The 21,495-nt window shown below is 40.4% G+C and overlaps 1 protein-coding gene across 2 annotated transcripts in view; it reads left to right on the top strand.

Moving 5' to 3' along the window:
• LOC125884972 (neural cell adhesion molecule 2-like) overlaps window positions 1-21,495 on the top strand; it is a 521,830-nt gene that overhangs the window by 456,604 nt on the left and 43,731 nt on the right. For both annotated transcript variants that reach the window (XM_049570309.1, XM_049570308.1), the window contains exons 13-15: window positions 3,522-3,641; window positions 4,633-4,754; window positions 14,033-14,207. In XM_049570309.1, coding sequence (XP_049426266.1) covers window positions 3,522-3,641; window positions 4,633-4,754; window positions 14,033-14,207 — 417 coding nt within the window. The remainder of the gene's footprint in view (window positions 1-3,521; window positions 3,642-4,632; window positions 4,755-14,032; window positions 14,208-21,495) is intronic.

Raw genomic sequence — 21,495 nt, 5'->3', positions numbered from 1 at the left:
GCCCGGTCCACATGGGCTTACAAGACACTTAACGATATCAGTACAAAAATTCAAAGATGGCCACAAAGTCTTTTCATGAATATATATCCACAGACTCGTGCCAAAAGAATTTCAAATTATACAAACAGATAAGTATATAAGCTTTTCCAAAATTTACATATCAATAATAGAAAATTGTAGTATTACATAGGATACAGTGTTTTAGTGTCTTAATATTCATGCTTTTTCAATGACTCTAGCTGAGACATAAATCTCCACCTTGAAGAACCAACTCAATATCACACTCAGAGATCCAGAATGAGTTGGGGTTCTTCACCTGAACTTTTACAACATTATTTACAGGTAACAAAGTCAGAACTTTCCAAAGCAATATGCATGTTAATTTACAGTGTCATTTAACAATAATGGAACTTTAATTAATCTACAAACTGTAAATAGTTTTCATTAAAACTACTTTCTTCTGAAGAAAAAGTCAATACAAAATTGTTACTCAGGAACTTGATGTTTACTGTGATGGATCAAACCACTCAAACAAATTTTAAGTGTTCTAATTCATTTTTGAATTAAATCTCTCCCATTCGCATAATAAATGAGTCTAAAGACCCCTCAGTGATCAGACCCTGTCATAAACTTTTGAGAAATACTTAAAAAGAATTTTTCCACATAGTTCAAACCGTCTGCTTACTAGACCGTCCCAACCACCACACATCGTACGCCACACACAAGCAGAAGCCGTATCACTTCATCTGCCATGCGATCCTTCAAAGCCTCAGCCCTGAGATGTTGTTGCATCTTGACGGACCTCAAACACCTCATGGGGAGAGTGCCAGAACCCAACTGAGCTGAAAGAGCACACGCCTTCTTTTCCTATGCTTTACGACTTCAAATTGATTTCTGAGCCTGTTGGTGAAGTGTACACCATGAGGTGAAGGATGGATGGATGGATGGCTGGGAAATGGAAGCCAGAGGACTAATGGTCGGGTGATAAGCAGGTCTGACAAACCTGAAGGGCTTACAGCTAATATCCTTCATTTCAGAGTCAATTACAATATGTAGATGTGGTGAGGCGAATACTAAACCACAGGTCAGAAACACCAGGAGCAGAATTGGATAAATAAAGTTGTAAATTTCCTGCCCAGTTAGTTAAATTTAGCTCTTTACTCAAATTATGAATGAAATATTAAAATTACAAAGTGGACTAATTACAAACCAGTAAGTGGCATCATATAATCATAGAAGCACTTCAGATATTATCAGCAGAAGATCCTTCCACAATAAACTCTCCAATATAATGAGATGCCTGGACTTGTTTCTTTTGAATGCTTCTGCCCAAATTGAAATGTCTGCTTACAGCCTGGAAAGTAACCTAGCACCGCTGCAAATTGCAGAATTTGTTTTGAGTTCCAGGACTAAAGAACTCCAAAAGCACCTATTACCATTCAAGTATTTAATTTGTGCAGACTGACAAAAACAACAACTTTCACTCAAGCTCATTACGCTGCCGACTCTCTGCTGCCTTTTCTGAATAGTGAAGGTTATGTAAATAGACTCTAGTGACTGTAGAATTTAAATAGGAATCTGTAATGTGGTCTGATGATGAGATTTTGTGTTTCCTTAAACGGTCGATGTAAATTACAACATGAATATAACAGATTACTGGTTTACTGTCGCCATAGTAATATTCTTTATGATAATGTACTGTGATCTCATGGGATTCATAAAGTTTAATATTACCATAGGTAAACATCTTTCTCATTTGCTGCCAATTACATTAGATTATAAATATATGTTTGCACTGTAAATACTACCTTGTACTGCCTTGATAATAATATTCTCATAGGCCTACTATTTTTTATTTTTAGCTTTATGGTGGAGCGCTACTGCTCTTTAATTTAAATTATCTTATAGTAATGTAGCTAAAGCTTCTATACTGTGAGACTGGCAACAAATGAGCACAGATCTTTCATTATCAACAAGTCTAAAACAAATAATTAAAAGGCAGGAGTACTAATTAGATCATAGACTGTATAAAAGCAGTGGATGCAGCCACCATGATGTCCCCCATTGGTTTGTGGACTACTGTTTTGAATAATTTTAATCAAGTGGGAAGTCAGGTTCTCAAAGGGCCTTCCAAAACCGGACCCTACACACTCCCACTCCATCATGGAGTGTAATTGTTTGTAGTCACCTTCACAGCTGAATAAATCACCCTTCATCAAGGGGTAGGGGATAAACACAGCGGCAAGCTTTGGGACAAACTTGACACTGACCCTAGGACACTTCCGATTCGGCTTCACTTTTCAGACCTGGAGGCTATGTCCACTTCTTTTACACAATCTATGGGTTAGATATACATTTAGCATGACTTTGAGATCCAGAACATAGTCAAAAGTATGTGGACTCTCAAACATTACATTATTTTGTGATTGTTGAACCACTGATTCCAAAACCATGAGAATTAAAGTGTCAGTATACCGAATAGAACTCTAGTGGGACAGGTTCATGTGTTTTCACCACAAATGCAATGCAAATAGTCATAAAAAGCCCACATCAGAGTGAAACATATTAATGAATGTTCATATAGACTAATGGCTAATTTAGCCATGATAGTGTTAGGCTCAAATATGTTTTTGTGGCCCCAGGAATTTTCTTTTTCTTTTCTTTTGGCCAAAAATGGTCTTTTGATAGTAAAGGTTGCAGACCCCTGGGTTAGAGGTAAATGTCAGCACATTGTGCATGAGATTGTGATTCAGGAAACTTTATTGTTCATCAGACATGATGAATGCAGATCAACCCCTTATGAATAGCACCAGGCTTTGAAGCCAATTTTTTGGTGAAATTTTGGCGGAATTACAATTTCTGGGTCCATCACAACTCCTGTGAAATGGCTCATATTACTATCGGGATTTTAGCCATTTGATCCGATAACATTTTGAAAGTCTATAACAGCCATTCTGTTCAGTGTTTTTGTCCCCATTCAACCAAAGTTAGCCATTTGGACGACGGAATTCTTGTGCCCTTGCTCTCTGGGCTCAACTATTCAGAAGATCCGGCTAATTTTATACCCAAACTTTCTTGGCTTCATGTCCCACTGATCAGCTTTCATGGGAATGAACAGGGCCCCGCCTCCGACACTGTATCCAGTCCTCTTTATACATCCATGATGTGGATAGGCCAAGAAGGGCAAGATTTGCTCACGCTAGCCAACACGTTCATAAAAAAAGTATAAAATACACATTTTAAGGAAGTAATTTCAGCATTCTATTAGTATTGTTGTAGTATTGTTTTTTACTCTCCAATCCCAAAAGTGTGGATGAGGTTGAGGTCAGGCCAGCTGGGAAAACCATTTCTTTTTCTCCTCATCCAACCAGCACATTGTGGCTGTTTGTTCTTTTTCTCCCTGCAATATTGTTGCTGTCTCTTGAACCCATGAAAAACTAATGATCCACTCTGCTATCTTCATGATTGATGGTCACCTCATATTTCCCAGTGACATGAACTCTGCTCTTGTCTCTCTCTAGCAACAGTGGTGCTGACAGGGCTGGAGCCCAACACGACGTACGAGGTCCGAGTGGCAGCTGTCAACGGGAAGGGTCAGGGAGAGTTCAGCCACACGGAGACCTTCCAGACTTTACCCATCCGTGAGTCCATTTCCTCTGTTCTCCCCAACCCACTGCTCGTTTCCTGGCACATTCTTCAAAATAAGAGCTTCTCATCTCATTAACATTGGACCCAAAAGGGATCTTCAGGACTATTCTAACAGACATTTCCATATGTATCCACTCATAATCACTTTTATTCATCACTACAATGGCTTTACAGCAATTAGACTCGCTAATTATTGGCACATCCCAACATTTCAGAGATGTTGATGTGCAGGAGATGATCAAGTGCAAACCCCAGAGTGTGGAAATATTCTACAAGAGGGTCCACAAACTCAGATAAAACAGCTAACAAAATTTATTTGGATTAATATGAGAAACATCGTCCCGATTGCATAGGCAGAAATAAATATATATGTGATAGGAATGCAAACATGCTGCAAAATATATTCAAAGCTTCAGCACCTTAGTGAAATGAGTCCTATTTACCATCTTATGAAACTCCGGTGTGCTTATATGTGAAATAGTTACAACCTCCTCATATTTCAGTGATATAAATCCAGATTATTGGAGCCTGGAATAGATCCTGTCAAATTTGTGCCTTGATGTAAAACATTAAAAATTATATACTGCAGGGGTTTTATGATAAGCATTTTGTTTATTCTGGCAATCTGGCACAGCAGGATTGCAGTAAATCTGGGCGAGGCTGTGGGAAAAGTATTTCCACCGTTAATATTATACAGCAGTGCAGCTACTGAGAATAAATGTAAGAAAGAAGACCCAATTAGCAAAATACAGTGAATAATAAGAACCCCCAGTCAACATTAGTTATAGCCAGGCAGTGGGAGTTGCCTCGTAATATGAATTTAATTCAGCTTTAAACCTTCTCTCTCCTTGTACTGCATCCTTATCTCATATCTCACATTGCCACCTGCTCCCCTCCTTGGGAGTGCACACACACAGAGAAAAAACACACAAAGACATATTGTTTCGCATCTCCGCTGAAGCCTCCTCCTCGTGTCTCCCTCAGGAGAGCCAAGTCCGCCGGCAGTCCATGGGCAGAGAGGAATGGGCCACACCTACAGGCTGGGGTTGGTCAAGCAGGACGACGGAGGGATGCCCATCGTGGAGTATATAGTCAAGTACAAGACTGTGAGTAATTAAGAGTGTTTTGTAGCTAAACAATGATCAGGTCTGTCACCAGAATAAAAGGCTGATATTGTGCATTTCTGCAAACCACAGATGTGTTACATTTGTATGTTTTCAAACCTATCATATCAACATTTCTACAATGACATATTCCAGATATACATATATACACATATATGGGGTGACTTTGTCATCGGGCAGTGGAGGGCACATTGGTGGCAGTGTGCACCCTCATACTTCACAAGAGCCCACTCAAAGTTCAATTCACACACATTAAAATGAACTAGTTCACGTTCATAGTTTACAATTTGAAGTTTACAGTCCCAAAAATTCACTAGTTCAGTTCATTCCTTTCTTTTGTTGAAAGGGGACCTATTGTGCTAATTTTGAACCGCTGATCTTCCAATTGGTGGATGATCCATTCTACCTCTGAGCCACAGCCACCCATGTAATGGGCACATACAACAAGCAGAACATGACATGGCATCCCAGAATGTCAATAACCAATGAAAGTCCATGGCCAAAAAGGAAAGTCCATGACTAAACATCGATAGGTGACGAAATCGGAGCGAGAATGTGTTGACTTTAACGGTCAAAAACCACTTTATTTTCTTCATACTGTCTATGTTGAAACACCTGTATTCACCCTTAGAAACGCTCTGTTTTAGCGCCTGTCTCTTTATATCTCCTCCCCAAAAAAACCCAAGGCTGTTCTGACTGGTCAGCGTTCTTCCAAATCTCTGCACCATCGTTGCAACTGGGTAATGACTGTAATGGAGTAAAGTGGCACGTACTACTGTGAGAAGTCACCAGCAAAAGCTTCTTAACACAACTGGACATGTTCCTGCAGGAAGCCTGACCCTCACCTTTCCCTGACATTAGTATCTAGCTACATAAAGCAGTGTAGGCTATGTTTTATATACCATAGAGAAATCTATCACACTATGAATGATCTGAAGCCTGAGGTTTTTGCTAGCATGGATTATGTATTACATACTGTATGTTTACCTCATTTCCTGAGTCACAGTAAACCCAACATTGTGACATAATATGTAGTATACAGACTACGGAAAAGCATAATAGGTCCCCCAAATAAAATATAATCTTGTGATCATCCTTTCCTGCATATGTATCCCAGTGCTGGTTGGATGCTTTTACTGGATGTGTAGTTTAAAATTTGTTGTCAATGTGGCTTATGTTGGAACTTGTTCCTTTTAGACCCGGCAGGCACAGTTTGCATAAAAAGATTTTTTTTCACCTGGAATCCATACTAATTTGTTCATAAAACTTCTTCAAATATTCATGTGAACTGGCATCAGCAGTACTGGTAGATGCATTATCTGAAGTGGCAGTTGTACTAGTCATGCAGATGTTGTGTCAAATAGTGTTTCCCTCATTGTTAAAATTCATAGCACCCATGGATGTATAAAGAGACCTGGATACAGAATTCGACAATACATTCTGATATCGTCACATACAGACGCTTGGTCATGAACTTTCCACGTCAAGATATAATGAGCAAGGCAAGGTGGGTGTGTTGGTTGTTGCGGTTCTGGGACGCCATGTCAGCCTGTTACGTGCATTGTCTTCTTACGTTTTGCAAACAAAACCACATGGTTGGGTTTAGCAGAAAAGAACAGGGTTTGGCTACACAATCTTACAGGAATCTTATGGGAAGCGGGTGAAATTTGGTGGTTGTTGGAGCCATCCACCACACCTCCTGCCAGTCGGCATTGTTTTACCCCCGCTTTTCCTCCCGATGCCATTGGGTGCCAATAAACAATAATGACGACTGGTTGTGTATCATGCTGATGTGAAAGGACAGCAGAACCGGAGGTCACTGACCAAGCGCCAGATTTCAACAACTTCAGAGCTGCACTGGGTTCAATTAAAGGCCTTGTTCATTACTATGAAAGTTGCTCATAGCGCATGAAGCCAAAAAACGTTGATTTCCTGAGTATAAAATAACAAAGATTTTCTACATCAATGCACCCATAAAGCAAGTGCATTAGAGACTTTCACTGGCCAAGCAGCTAACTTCTGTCTTAGCCCTCAGCTAAACTGAATATGTGGATAAAATCACGCAGCTCTTCTAGACTTTTGAATTGTTATCAGCCCAAGTAGATCAAATTCTAACAATTAAATGAACCATTTCATGGGGGTTGTTTTATTCAGACAAAAGTATAATGATCTCCAGACGTCTCTTTTGCAATGTATATCAATGGGAAAAAAGTCTTTTTGGGCTCCATGGCATCACGCGACAGACCCAGAAGTTGTAATTCCACATTTGGCCACTGTGTAACATTGGCTTCAGTTGGTGTCTTGGGGTTTGGTAGCACCTACTCGATACTTAGGTAAAGGAAAAGGTTTGGTTGGAAACATATATCAACACAACACTGTCATGCGGGGTAGCGACAATGAACGATGCTCACAACCATAGCGTAGGTTGCAAACTGGTGTATTCTGTTTACACTTCACCAAAAATATGAGCAGATTTAATGGACGCGCTCTTTGAGTGCATTCAAGCACAACACTTGACATCTGCGGCACTTCCAGTGGTGGCAATGGCAACAAAACCAGGTAATTTAAGCCAAAACATAATCTTTTCCTAACCTTAGTCATGTGGTATTTGTACCTAAACATAACCACACATATCCACTAGTTACGAAACATACAAAGTTTACATATCTGTGGTTTGCAGAAGCGTACAATACCAACATTTATTCTGGGAACTAAGTTTCAGAATTTCCCCTGCACTGAATATATCAAGGCAGCCACTTACTAAATTAACAAAAATGAGAACCATCCAACTTTGAGGAGGCGTTTTCTTTCATTTTGAAGTGTGTAATTTTTTTCCACACATAAAAGACACCAAAACAGCTCCAAATTATAGCTTTTTCTTTGTGTTTGACACAATAGCGACACAGGATGTGACACTGGGAATGCATTTTCCTCTCAGAGGAGTGCGCATGACTCACTAGCCTGATAGCTTCCCGACAACCGAGTTGAGCGGGTGTGTTGGTGGCAAAATGAATAACGTTATGCTTGAGAATCTGTATTTCTCCATCCTTGTGTTGCTTAAAGAGTACACACAAGCTCTCAGAATTCACTCATCCATTTAAGTAATTCATTTTTTGTGTGTGTAAAATAGCAGCTTAAACTCACAAGATAAGGCGAGAGACTGAGATGAGGCCAGGAAGCAGAATAGATGGCACTCGTACAAAAACTCTCCACAGGACTAAGTGGATTTGAGCTTGTCCAAATCTCCTATCTCCCCAGTGCTAATGTGTCCAAGCAGGCATTTCTGTGTCTCATTGAGAGAGTGACGGCAATTTATGATAATACTGCAGCAGATGAAAACAGGCTGTGGAAAAAAAAAAGAGGGTCAGGAAGTCTCAGTGAGGCTTTTGAAGGCCGAGCAGGAAGCTAGGATGCTTCACACCCCGGTAATCACACAGCCTTGTGTGGCATCATGAACTGCTTCATCATGGAGGGCCATGCATAAAGGATGGAAACAGATTATGCATACACACACAGTTAACCTTAAGTTAACCTTATCCTGTTTTCCTGCCATGGCCAGCAGTGTTATGTTTTCTGGGTGTCAGTCTGTCCATCCCAATATCATGAACAAGGCATCTCAAGACCACTTTGAAGGTTTTCTTATTTATTTTTTAATTTCGCCCAAACATGAATCTGGACTCAGCAATGAACTGATTAGATTTCGGTGGTCAAAGGTCAAGGTTGTTGTGCCCTTGCATCCGTCTTATCCTCATTACCATGAAATTTCAAGAATGCCTTGAGATAATTTCATCAAATTTGGCACAAATGTCCACTTGGACGATAAACTGATTCGATTTTGGTTGGCAAAGGTCAAGGTCATGGTGCCTCTGCATCCTTCTTATTCTTGTGAATGTGATAGCTGAAGAACAACTCGAGGGATTTTTCTTTTTCAAATTTGGCACAAACGTGCCAAATTTGAACAATGAACTCATTTGATTTTGGGGGTAAAAGGTCAAGGTCACTTTGCCACTGCATCCGTCTAATTCTCATGAATGCGATATCTCAAGACCACCTTGGGGGATTTTTTTTTTTAATTTGGCATAAAAGTGCAATTGGTAAACTGCAAAAACTGATTGATTGATTGATTGATTGATTGATTGATTGATTGATTGATTGATTGATTGATTGATTGGTAAATTGATAAACTGATTAGATTTTGGTGTTCAAAGGTTAAGGTCACTGTTCCCTTGCATCTGTCTAATTCTTTCTTTCAATTTCAATTCTTTCAATTCTTATTTCAAGAGTAACTTGAGGGAATCCTTTTTCAAATTTGGCCCAAAATTGAATCTGAATCTGAACTGAATCGATTTCGGTAGTCAAAGGTCAAGGTCACTGTGTCTTTGTATTTTTCTTATTCTCATGAAAGTGATATCTTGAGCACCTCAAGGGATTTTTTTTATTTTTTCAAATTTGGCACAAATATGCAGTTGGACTCAACGATAAACTGTTGAGAGTTTGGTAGTCAAGGTCACTGTATCCTTGCATCTGTCTAATTCTCGTGAACCTGATATCTCTAGAGCGCCTAGGGAGTATTACCTCAAATTAAGCACAAATGTCCAATTGGACTCAGCAATGAACTGATTACGTTTTGGTGGCCGAAGATCAAGTTCACTGTGACCTTGCATCCATCACATTCTCGTGAACATATCTCAAGAATGCCTTGAGGTGATTTCCTTAAATTTGGCGCAAACGTTCACTTAGACTCAACGATAAACTGATTAGATTTAAGTGGTCAAAGCCACTCTGCCCCTGCATCTGTCTAATTCTCATGATCATGATATCTCAAGAGCACCCCGAGGGAATTTTTTAACAAATTTTGTCTGCTTGGACTCAACAGTTAACTCATTTGATTTTTGTGGACAAAGGTCACGGTCACTGTGCCTTTGCACTTGTCTAATTCTTCTGAACGCAATCTCTCAAGAGCACCTTGAGGAAATTTTTTTTCTCAAATTTGGCACAAACATGCTCAGTGATGAACTGAATAGAGTTTGATGGTTGAAGGTCAAGGTCACTGTGAGACTGCATCAATCACATTCTTGTTAACACAATATCTTAACAATGCCTTAAGGGAATTTCCTAAAATTTGCCACAAATATCCTCTTGCACTCAGGAATGAATTGATTAGAATTTGTTGGTCAAAGTTCAAAGGTCACTGAGACCTTGTGTCTGTCTCTTTTGTGTGAGCACAATATCTCAAGAATACCTTGAGTGAGTTTCTTTATATTTGGCACAAATGTCCACTTGGACTCAAGTATAAACTGTGCGCTGTCACTTTACAATTGATTGGCATTCAAATAATTTAATGTTTTATAGGATATAATAATGTGATAGTATGATATATCCAAAGGCTCAAGGATTAACTTTACTGTAACATCATAATGTTCTCCAAAAACATATCTCAGGAACAGAAGGGGAGACTTTTGGTCAGATACTGAAGTGGTGACTCTAATCTTGAATGTCCACCTTTTTTTTTTTTTTTTTACTGTCATTTTAGTCAAACTTATTTCACCAAGATTTTATCTTATCATTATCTGATGAAAAACAGGCTGAATAAGTAAGAATGCAGCTTTGAAGAAAGTTTCATGGTCCTGGTTTTTGTTCAAATTCTCTTGTCTTGTGGACTTTGTTTTGGGGTTTTATGTTTGTGTTTATTTTATTCCTTGTTTCATGTTATTCATAATGTTGAATCTGTTTCCTGTTTTATGCTGTAGATCCTCTCCTCATGTGTCATGTCTGGTTTTACTTCCTGTCTTTGTGTGTTTTTCCCACCCGTTTTCTATCATACCTGTCTTCAGCAGTCTTGTTAGTCCTTCTCTGTTCCCATAGTCTTCCCATCACTCCTGTTTTGTATAGTCTTGTTTGCTCCACTATCGTCTTGTGTTCCCCACAATCTCCATTCCCCTCCTATTGCCTGTGTCCTCTGACTCCAGCTGTGTGTCATTCTTGTGATTAGTTGTCTGTGTATGTATACCTATGTGTTTGCCTTTGTTCCTTGTCAGTTCATCTGTGTTCATGGTTTTGTTTCCTGTTCTGTTTCCTGCCTGGTCTCTTGTGTTCCATTTTGGATTTCCTCTCTGAGTTCATCATGTTATCCCGGCTGGTTTTCAATTTAGCTTTGGTTCTTCCATCTTTGGGGCTTTCAGTTACCTGCCTGTTTTTGGATGTTTTTATCAGCAGCTTTAAAGCTCGCCTTTTGTTGCCTACTGCTCTGCGTTTGGGTCCTTTTCTGAACTGATTCCTGACAAAAACAGGTTATTCCAGTGGTCTGATGTTGTCAGTTAAGGAATTCACCCAGTATGAGCTCAATTATCACCTTGTTTCTTTCTCTCAAGCCCTGATGTTGTCATTACCAGCTTTGACCTAAGTAAGTTACTCCTGACTGCTCAGTAGGTCTCAAACATGAGCAGTAAGAATTTGTGTGTAAACTGAATGCAGAAAGAAATTTACATGTATTACGGCATTCATCAATATGTTAGTAGGTCCAATCTTTTTGTAGGTGCTAACAAAATCTACAGCTGCTTCTGACTGCTCGTAGAGCTTGTGTAAATAAGATGTTGCACATAAATGTTGCTTGTCATTGATAGAAATTACAGCTTTATTTCATATTATGCTGTTATGTTCAAAATATGCAGATGCCTTTGAAACAAGTATGACAAGATTAGAAATGTAACACATTTAGTTATATTAGTTGGCATTGCGCAGATTTAAGCTTCAGATTAGGGTTCTTGCTCTTTATGCACTGCAGCCCCAAACTGCATGTCATTTTTGTATAATCTGATTATCAGAGACTTAACGTGGGAGACATAAACATTATTTTAAATTGAGTTTTGGTTTAATAAGACTTGTGGATGTGGGAAAGCAATTCGGTGTCTTACACCGGGCAGCTGGTGAACCCGAATCTGCCAAGAGTTGGAGGTAGACGGTTTGGTTTTACGCCAGATTATCTTACTTGTTGCTAAACTTTGGGGCAGGTCATTGCCTACATTAGACTGCCTGTATTAAGATGTTTTAATAGTGGTTTAATTTTACAACAGAGACACAGAATGCTGAGACTTGCCAAACTGACAGAGGTCTTTCCGATGATGCAAGCAATGCGCCTGTCTGCAGCAGAGAGCTGTGACTCTTTTTTTTTGTGTGTGTGTACTTGTGCATTTGTTCAAGTTTCATGTCAAACCATTTTTGAGGACATGGAGTTAAAGGAGCTATATGTAAGAAATCTAAAGCAAATAGTCGTAAAATCATCCTAATATGTTACAGAGACTAAGGAATAATGTTCATATAACATACTGATCTCATCGACAACAATAGTACAGCCAGAATATTCGCATTTAAAAAACATTTTTACAGTCTGCAAATCTGTTTATGTTTTGAATTTGTGTTTTGGCCTGTTGCGCCACCCACTGTCGTCTACCAGTCACGCAGTCAGTAGAGTCTCAGCATCAGTTACAGTTACGACTGAGCTACAGCAGCACGGCAAGCAGCATTAGCAGTGTCCCGGTAAATAGCATTAGCAGCCGGCTCCTCCTCAGCTGTATCCAGGCAGCAGCGTTAGCAGTGTCCCGGTACATAGCATTAGCAGCCGGCTCCTCCTCAGCTGTATCCTGGCAGCAGCGTTAGCAGTGTCCCGGTACATAGCATTAGCAGCCAGCTTCTCCTCAGCTGTATCCTGGCAGCAGCGTTAGCAGTGTCCGGGTACATAGCATTAGCAGCCGGCTCCTCCTCAGCTGTATCCTGGCAGCAGCGTTAGCAGTGTCCGGGTACATAGCATTAGCAGCCGGCTCCTCCTCAGCTGTATCCTGGCAGCAGCATTAGCATCAGAGAAGCCGGACTTGCTCAAACGGTCCGTTGGAAAACCAAAGATCAAGGACGCGGCGACGCGGCCCTGCCACGGCAGCCGCCCATGGGCAAACAAATCAGTCTCCAGCGTGCCACTGTCCAGCAACCTTGAATCTGTAGGGGAGGGGGGGCGGACACGACTCGCAGCAGTATTTTGAATTTGAGTGCAGTAACCGTTTTGGCCACATTCTTACATACAGTGCCTTTAACAGAATCTGTTACATTTCTTCTAGGCCTTTGATTTACCTGTCCCTGTCACATTACTAATAACAGAAGAAAATAAAATGTATTTTTCAACCCCCGCTTCACCTAAAATAACTTCAATCTCAGTTTTTCTTTTTCCATCTTTTCTTTCTTTGTTTGTTCCATGTACATGTTCATATTTTTGGTCACTGTCCATGGGCGGGGATGTATGCTAAATGCTGACTCATGGGAGCTCACTGTCACTTTACGATTGATTGGCATTCATGAACATACACACAGAGTTTTCCACAGCATTCATGAATCCAGAGTAGGTTTTTAGTACCAAGGTTTTTTATGTGCAAATGTACTCACAGATTTGATTACATTTCATGAATGAGACGTAGTGTGTGCTGCTGTTGTAGTCTCAGTATGCAGCACAGGAAATGGAACTGCTTCATTACAAAAAAAAAAATCTATAATATTTTATCTCTTCTTTTTGTCAACAAAAATGAAGAGAGATTTAAGCAATACTGCATTTTAGTCTCGTCCTTTTCTCAGCAACAATATTCCTTGTTAAGAAAGTCACAGTTAGTATTCAATAACGTGAATGCCATCTTGTCATAGTCTCGTCTTAGTCAAGAAAAAAAGGTTGTTGACGAACATTTAGTCATAGTTTTTATTAAACTAACACTGACGCCTTGGCCCTTGATGCCTGTTTTGCACTGTTCTTTGTCCTCTAGTATTGGGAGGAAAAGGTGCCAAGAAGGCAAGAATGGTAAGCACACAGTACATTTGGCACATGCACAGCTCTTGGCCAGTTTTTCAATCCTTTGTTTGCAATCGGTGTGAAGACGAAGAAAGAGAAAGGAGGGAAACGAAGAGTGATGTAAGCAGGGGGAAAAAGACAAAAGGTATCACAGAACTTGTGTGAACCTGAAGAAAAACAGAGGATTATCTTTTCTTTTAACCTCTGCAAGTGCATCTGTGTGGGCGTTTCACAACTGCAACTCAATTTGTGATTGCAGTATCTCTCCGAATCCCCAGATTAAAAACACAAAGGGTAAAATGTTGTTTATCACATAAAAACAACACTTCCTCAGCTACTCTTTGATGCTTGCAGACAAAAATGAAAAGTAGAGCATTGATTGAAATAATTCAAGGGTATTTTATTTACATTTTTCTCCTCTTTTCTGTCCTCTCAGGATAAAGAGGAACAGTGGATGACCAAGCTCGTCCCGGGAGCGAATGATTTTGCGATGCTGCAGCCGCTGCAGTGGAACACAAGATATGAAGTGGAAATCACAGCGCGCAACGTCAAGGGCCTGTCGGAGCCCACCTTCTATCAGTTCTTCATGCCACAGAAACCCGACATTACAGGTAAAAGCACGATAAAAGAAAACTTTTGTGTCACAATTTGCCTTTCTAATACTTCCACTTTCCCTTTACCTGGAGCTGGTATTGAATGCCTTTTCAAAGCACCCAGAGAGCATATTCTGAACTTGTTGTGTTAAGCGGTGTGCTATTCGTGCCACTGGAAAGAGCGATAGCATTGGCGATAACAAAAGCAGAGAGCAAGATGTGCCAGTCGAGATAAAGGCGAGCCTCCGAGTGCAGCAGGCCTCGTCGCCGCGGTTGCTTTCTGGACAAATGAGGCTGCTGTCGGTGCTGTGCCTCTGCTGCAATGGATTTTTTTCCCTGTATGATTGTTGAATGAGAAATGCTTTGCTCAGAAGTTGTTTTCTAGTGTTGCATTGAAGAGCTGCACACTTCTGAAGTGTAAAACATTGTTGTGGCTGCACTAAAAACATCTGTTTGACATTGCACCATAACATTTGGCCAGTTAATCTGCAGGATTCAGAAAACGTGAACAAAGAGTGACAAAATTAGCCTGCTCACCATCTGAAAGCACCAAAATAAGAATAAGATCGAGCAACCCAGAATATGGCCTCTGTCATTTCCCATAATGAAGCAATACAGGAAATAGTATATAGTTGCATTACAATTTTTTTCACAGGCTGAGTAGTACTGTTTGTGACAAGTAAACTGAGCTACATGTGTAAAATCAGTGGAATACCCCTTTAGAATAGCTTTAAGACATGTTTGCACCTGTGGATTGCTTTGGTTCCCAACTAGGGGGTCGCGGTCCAAAAGTGGGTCAAAGGTCCATTCTAAATGGAAGTGACTTTGAAAAAACAAACTTTATTTTTAAGTGCAGTGAATTTTCAGCACAGAGCTTTTATTCTGAAGTGTTGTTTCCTGCTTTAGAGTGAATGACTAATGGACAGCTCTTGTGGACCTTGAACTGATGACTAAGGAGAAATGTGGACCCCATGACCACAGTCACAATGACGCCACACTGCCTTACTGGTTAAGCAAAGGGTCATTTTTTTCTTCTTCTTTATATAATTGTAAATTGAATATCTGCTGGTCAGACAGAACAAGAAACTCATGACATGAAGTCAAACTCAGCTCACATCCCAGCTACATCAGCTGATCTCAAACAGCCCAATCAACTGATGGAGCAGCTGCTTGATGGAAGGGAGAGCTGGTAGATCACATGATTCCTTTCTATGCAACCAATCTGCGTATCTCGTTCAGGGCACCCTATTTAACCTGCCTACTGTTGCTGCCTCCTCTACAAGCTGCTCCACCCCAGCGCCTCCTTTTCATGTTGTATCTGATTTATCAGTGTCATTTCTGTTTCTCATTGATGCTGCTCTGTTCTGTTCCCGGGGGGTCTTTGCTGCTGCTCTCCCTGTCTTAGGCTTTCCATGTAGGCACATGGAAGGGCAGGAAAGTGTGCTCTGTCTGCCTCTGGCTTTCCTCATTTGCATGTGGAAGGTCAGACAGGTGTGCTCTCTCTGCTTTAAGACTTTCCACACAGGCGCATGGAAGTGCGGAGAGGTGTGCTCTCTCTGTCTTAAGCTTTCCACATAGGTGTGTGTAAGAGGCTTTCTGTGTAGGCCCAAGGAAAGACAGAGAGGCCCCAGAATAGAGCCATATCACCAAATATAATACTGCAAATGGAAACAAAGTTTTCTTTTACTAAAGTGATCTTGACTGAAGTAGCAAAACTCTAGCACAAGTTGTTTGGTGTAAGTCCGGCATCATTTTTGGTCGGTCCACGTTTTCATCACAAAGACTTGGCTTTGAAGTGGACCAAGCCTCTCCTGTCAGGCTTTCTTATTGTTGACTCGGGATTCATTCAAACCGGTTCAAATAAGCATCACAAATCACACCAGGGTTCCCTTCAAAGAAACCCAATAGATCACAAGAGAAAACGCCCTCAGGCTGTAGTTTTCTTCTTTAAAATATCATTCTTCTTTCTTCTTTCTATTTGTCTCGTAGTGCTGCTTTGCAATTCTGCACCAGAATGCAGCACAGACAGAATGCTCACACACGGCCAGACGATCATATAAGCCTGTACACAAACACGGACGTCTCTCTCAGCTCTGCCTGTGTCGTCCTTATGTTGAGGTTACGGTTCTGCCCCACGAGAAGATTGTGCGTGTTTGTTGAGTCCTGTGCTGCTTGTGGTGCTCTTTTCTTTGTGGAGCTTTTCTTTGCTTAATGTTCCAGAAAAAAAAAGCCTGGCTGTGCAGGAATCTTCTCATTTCAGAGTACTCCAGGCCGTTTGGGCTAACATACAAGCAGAGGCTTTGAAGTATGCAGTGACATATATGTACTGTTGCAGTAAAAATGTGAGTGCATTACCCCTGCAGCCCTCCGCTCTCACATGTGAAAAACCAAAACAAAGGAAGGCTGTTTCAGTGCTGTTTTGCTATCCTCTTCTGACGCCTGTTACCACATCCGTTTGTCCCGTTTTGGATCCGGCAAGTGTTTGCCTCTGTCATTACTGCACTGGCTAAACGGCCTGCGAGAGTGTGTGCTGCTTTTCAAATAGAAAACAAGAGCAGGGGAACCGGCAAGCTTAAGGCGGGTCACTTCGATTGGCTGTCCTCTCTTGTTAGCGAACAGCGGTGCATCGTGGGAAAGAGAGAGAAAGGGGGGAGAGAAAACGCTTTTCTCTTAATGTGTTTGTTTGAAGAAGAGTAACACCATTGAGCTTTTCGGCTACGAAGGCAATAAAGGAGCGCAGAGAGAGTGGGAATCTGTTGGAGCAGGGGTTTTAGAATCATGCGCTCGAATTTTGTCTTGCAACTTTTCTTACACGGCACTGCAGTCACTCCTTTTCCATCCCATCAGCTGATACCAATCCCACATCAATTTACACTTGAATAATAGCAGTTTATGTTTACCACATTTTCATTAAGCGAAAGCCTCAATCTTAATATCTCTCAGCCAAAACCATGCCCATTTATTTATATAATCTTGTGCAGGTTAAACAGAAAAAATGACTCACATTTTCTGCTCCACTGAATCAAATTGGATGTTGAGGAAGTCTGGTCAGCTCAATCAACAACATTAGATGTGAAATATCTGCCAATCCCAATCGGTCTTTCCAATTCATCGCCTGGCTTTACTTTTACTCCCTTACACAAACACGCTCACATGCACACTAGATAAAAGAAACATCTCCTTGGGTTTTTTTTTTCTCCCCCCGACACTGAAAATATGTTCACACTATATAGGTGCTTTCTATCTCTCACCAACCAATTTCTCTTTTCAATTCTCGCTCGATGTATTATGCATTTGCAGAGTATTGAATTGGCACTTTTCTTTTTCTTTTCCCCTCCTCTTTTCTCCGTCCTATTTTAGTTTGTAACAGGCTGCATAACCTTCCTCCCCTCCTGCTCACAGAGGATCCTTTAAGAAAAATGCCATTGATTGCAACACTGCCCTTGGTTCCTTTTCAATTTACTCTTCTTCCTCCGAGTCTTTTTTTTTTTCGAAATCAAAGTTTTCCTTTCACCCTCTAAATCACTGCACTGTCCCTCTGTCCTCCCCAATTACAACATTGTGTCTCGAACACCAGGTTTTTTGAGAGACCACACTGATTGGTTGATGAAGAGACTTTTTGTCTTGTTATGCCCTTTCAGCATTGTTGCCATGGCTTCAGTAGGGCCTGACAGGAGCGTACTTCTCCATTGAGCAAGGTTGGCAACTGCACTAATAGGTATTAAGACTAGAGGTTTAAGAAAAACCTCTGAATACACACAAAACAGAAAGTTTGCTGACAACCCGAACCCCCCATTGTGCTCCTAAACTTTTACCATAGACTGTAATAAATGTAGTGTGTGGGCTCCTATTTTGAAGCCTTGGGGTTTCGGTGCCATGCTCAGGGGCACCTCAGCAGTGCCCAGGAGGTGAACTGGAACCCCTCCAGCTGCCAGTCCATGCACCATATTTGGTCCAGACGGCGAACCCTTTGGTTCCCAAGTCCCTGGACTTGGGAACCAAAAAGTCATTAGGAAAATGTTTATGAGGGACTAGTGGCGTCACAAGGTAGCCACATCCTAAGGACTTATTGTCTTTTTTACCCTAAATTGGACTATAATTTACAAAATGAGCATCATGCTGTACTGAAAAAGACTTGAAACTAGTGCTTGAGACCATAAAGTCATTAGGAAAATGTTTATGAGGTTAAAAATAAAGTGAAAAGTAGGGTAATTTTCTCATTGACTTCTATACCATAATGCTTCTTTTTGCAACCAATGGAGTCGCCTTTAAGGCATCGCTTTGGATTCACTTCTTTTATTATGTCTATAACTTTTGCTTGAATCAAATTTTTACAGTGCATATTTTTATAGTCCAGTAACAGTTTTACTTAAAGGTCTAGAGCAGACATAGGCTGCATCTAAATATCCACCCCTGGGCATGCAAACTGAGGCCTCATGGACTTCAGTCATACGAACTGTGACAAGGTCACTGTCATCACTTAAATCTGCAAGGGCAGAGACCACAAGCTGCTTGTAGACAGGCCTCAAGTCTGTTTTGCTCGTTGCCATAGACACATTCAAGTGACGATTACAATCTGTTACATGGTAATCACTGCTGTCATATTTTGTCTGCTCATCTGTCCCTGCAGATAATAAGATATAAATCCCATGCATAGGGTTGTTTTGTGAGTGAACAAAATATATCTCTGTATAACGTATAGACTTCAGACCTTCATATACAGAGATGGGTGTAAATAAGGAATGGGCTATGACTAAATAGCTTGGTTAGGACTTTTAGTTACATTAGAAGATCTTCTTTTGTTGTTTTTCAGACAGTTTTCTAGCCTATATATTTGGCATTACACTGTGCGAACTACAGGGTAGGCTGCAATAATACATTGCATTTTGATGATCCTCTAGCCTTTATTTCTATCTATTTCTGTATCATGATGTTGTTGAATATTATGTCTGGCCTACACAATTCAAGTAGCTTTATTAGGCTACAGTAACTGTTTTACATATACATATCACATACAAGTTTTTGAGTCGGCTATTGAAAAGAAATCAACCTGAAACGTCATGTCCATATTGCAATGAATTGTGGGCATCAGTGAAGTCTGCATCCCAAGCGGACTTTCTGGAAGTCTGCAGAAAGTCCACTTTAGGCCGCTTGTGGACTGGATGAGTTATGGATTTGGACAGCCCGATGCACTTCTAGACTTCCTGGGAACGAGACGGTACACAAGCAAACGTTCTGTTACCTAGCGGCAGAAATTTCCTGCTAGGTAGACATGGCCACAATAAAGAAGCATAAATTAACAGCAAGGGTCACCTCCTTCAGAAGCAGTGGAAAGTTGAATACTTTTTTAGAGAAAGATGAACTCTTTGCATTTGTCTAATTTGCATGTGATTTTTTTTTCTTTTTTTCAATGTGAGAAGCAGCTAGCCCCCATTCCAAAAAGAGTGGACACGCCTGGTCAAGTGTGTAGAATTTCATGGCATCTAGAGGTGAAGTTGCAGATTTCACCCAACTGGAACTTTTCCTGTTTGCCAAGAGTGTAGAAGAACTATGGTGACCAATGTAAAAACGTATAAGGCCCCATGAAGAGCCAATATTTGATTTATCTATTCTGGGCTACTGTAGAATTAGCATGGCAGACTCCGTGGAAGAGCACCCACTCCATATGTAGATATACATAGCTCATTATAAGGTAATGACAACACAATAATTCTTAGTCTCAGGTGATTATAAACTTCTGAAAACATACTTATGATTACATTCATTTTCAGCCAACAGGTGCATCTCAATCCTACACACTGAGCCTGTAAGTAAAAGACTTCAGTACTTCTTCAACCACTGACAACATTCTCAGTTAGAGAAAAAGTCAAATAAGACCCGTTACAGTATGGTTTTGCTCGTTTAGCTTTGTTGTGGTTGCTGTATTTTTCTTGGCTCTCTCCTCTCCTCCCAGTCAAGCGCTGTAAAGAGCCTTGATTTAAACAGGCGTCATAGATTTTGTTTCAATAATCCCATCAAAGCACTTGAAGGAATAATCTGAAAGGGCCTCTCTCCTCTCCTGCAAGCTCGAGTGAAACTTTTCCTGGAAGCATTGCCAGCAAATCAAAATGGGAAACGAGTACTTTTATGGCTGTCCATTACATTAATCAATTTCTTCCCATAAATTTTAAGAATGAAAGTCATTATTTTTAAAGCAGTGTAATGAAGAAGATGCATAACAGTCACATCTGTTGTTCAATCATTTGCTGGATAAAGACGCTACTCACCCACTATCCAGGCTATCTGAGGTTAAACCTTTTGATTTTATTATGATGATGCTGAATACATTTCATGGATTTTCCACTAGCTACTACTGAATAAATTACCTGCAACCTTAGCAGTCAGGTGCATTTAGATAAAGTATCTAATTTTCACAGTTTCAGATCAGGCAACAAAAAATATATTTGAGGTTAAAAATACAACAAAGCATCAGTGAAATTATGTTTAGTGAGTCCAGTAAACAGTCTTTGAAGTCTTTGCTCTTTAAGAATCAGTTTTATTCCACATGAAAAAGCCCTGCTTTGTTGAGTTTAATCAGCTAAATTACCGGTGATGCTGCACAGCAGAAACAAAAAGGCATCTGCAGCTCAAGCATAACGGAAACTATTCTCAGATTAAAGCTGAAAATATGGACTGAAGATGACATAACATCATTTAATCCAACACCTACATTTGTTCGACTTATGTAAGCGCGCTATAGTGATCACATAAGTACAAGGCTTCATTGCTTAACAATGTGATACAAGATCAGTGGCGATGTTTACATGTTTGCTCACTCATTTATTCATTGAACAAAGGATTGTGTTTCCGAGGGAGCATATTTAACACTAGGCAGTATCATCGTCAACTATGTAAATATTTTATCATAAGCAAGACAAGCAGGCAGCAGACTTCCTGCTGAGCTGGAAAGAGAGCAGGAACGATGGCACACTTATGAAACAGTAAACATATGCCTGGTGCACACTAGAACAGATTTTAAAAACATGGTAGACCACAGACATAACGGCAGATTTAATCAAGTTTTAATATTTGAATCCTAAGAATGCAAACAATTCACTCAAGGCGCAGGACCACATTTGAAGATGATACTAATAATATCCCATTATGTGATGGTGGCAGGTAATGTGTTAAAATTACCACCAGCACCGTAGTAACAATGCCAGTGGAAAGTTATTTAGGATCTTTTGTCGTGGGGACACATTCCCAGGTTCAACAACAGCGCGCAATGGGTGGTTAATGTTGTGACACCATAGCCAGAAAGTCCGCC

Source organism: Epinephelus fuscoguttatus, linkage group LG24 (assembly GCF_011397635.1).
Source record: "Epinephelus fuscoguttatus linkage group LG24, E.fuscoguttatus.final_Chr_v1".
In the NCBI taxonomy this organism is placed as follows: domain Eukaryota; kingdom Metazoa; phylum Chordata; class Actinopteri; order Perciformes; family Serranidae; genus Epinephelus; species Epinephelus fuscoguttatus.
The sequence above is the reverse complement of the archived record's forward strand: the minus strand, read 5'-3'. Positions and strand labels throughout refer to the sequence as shown.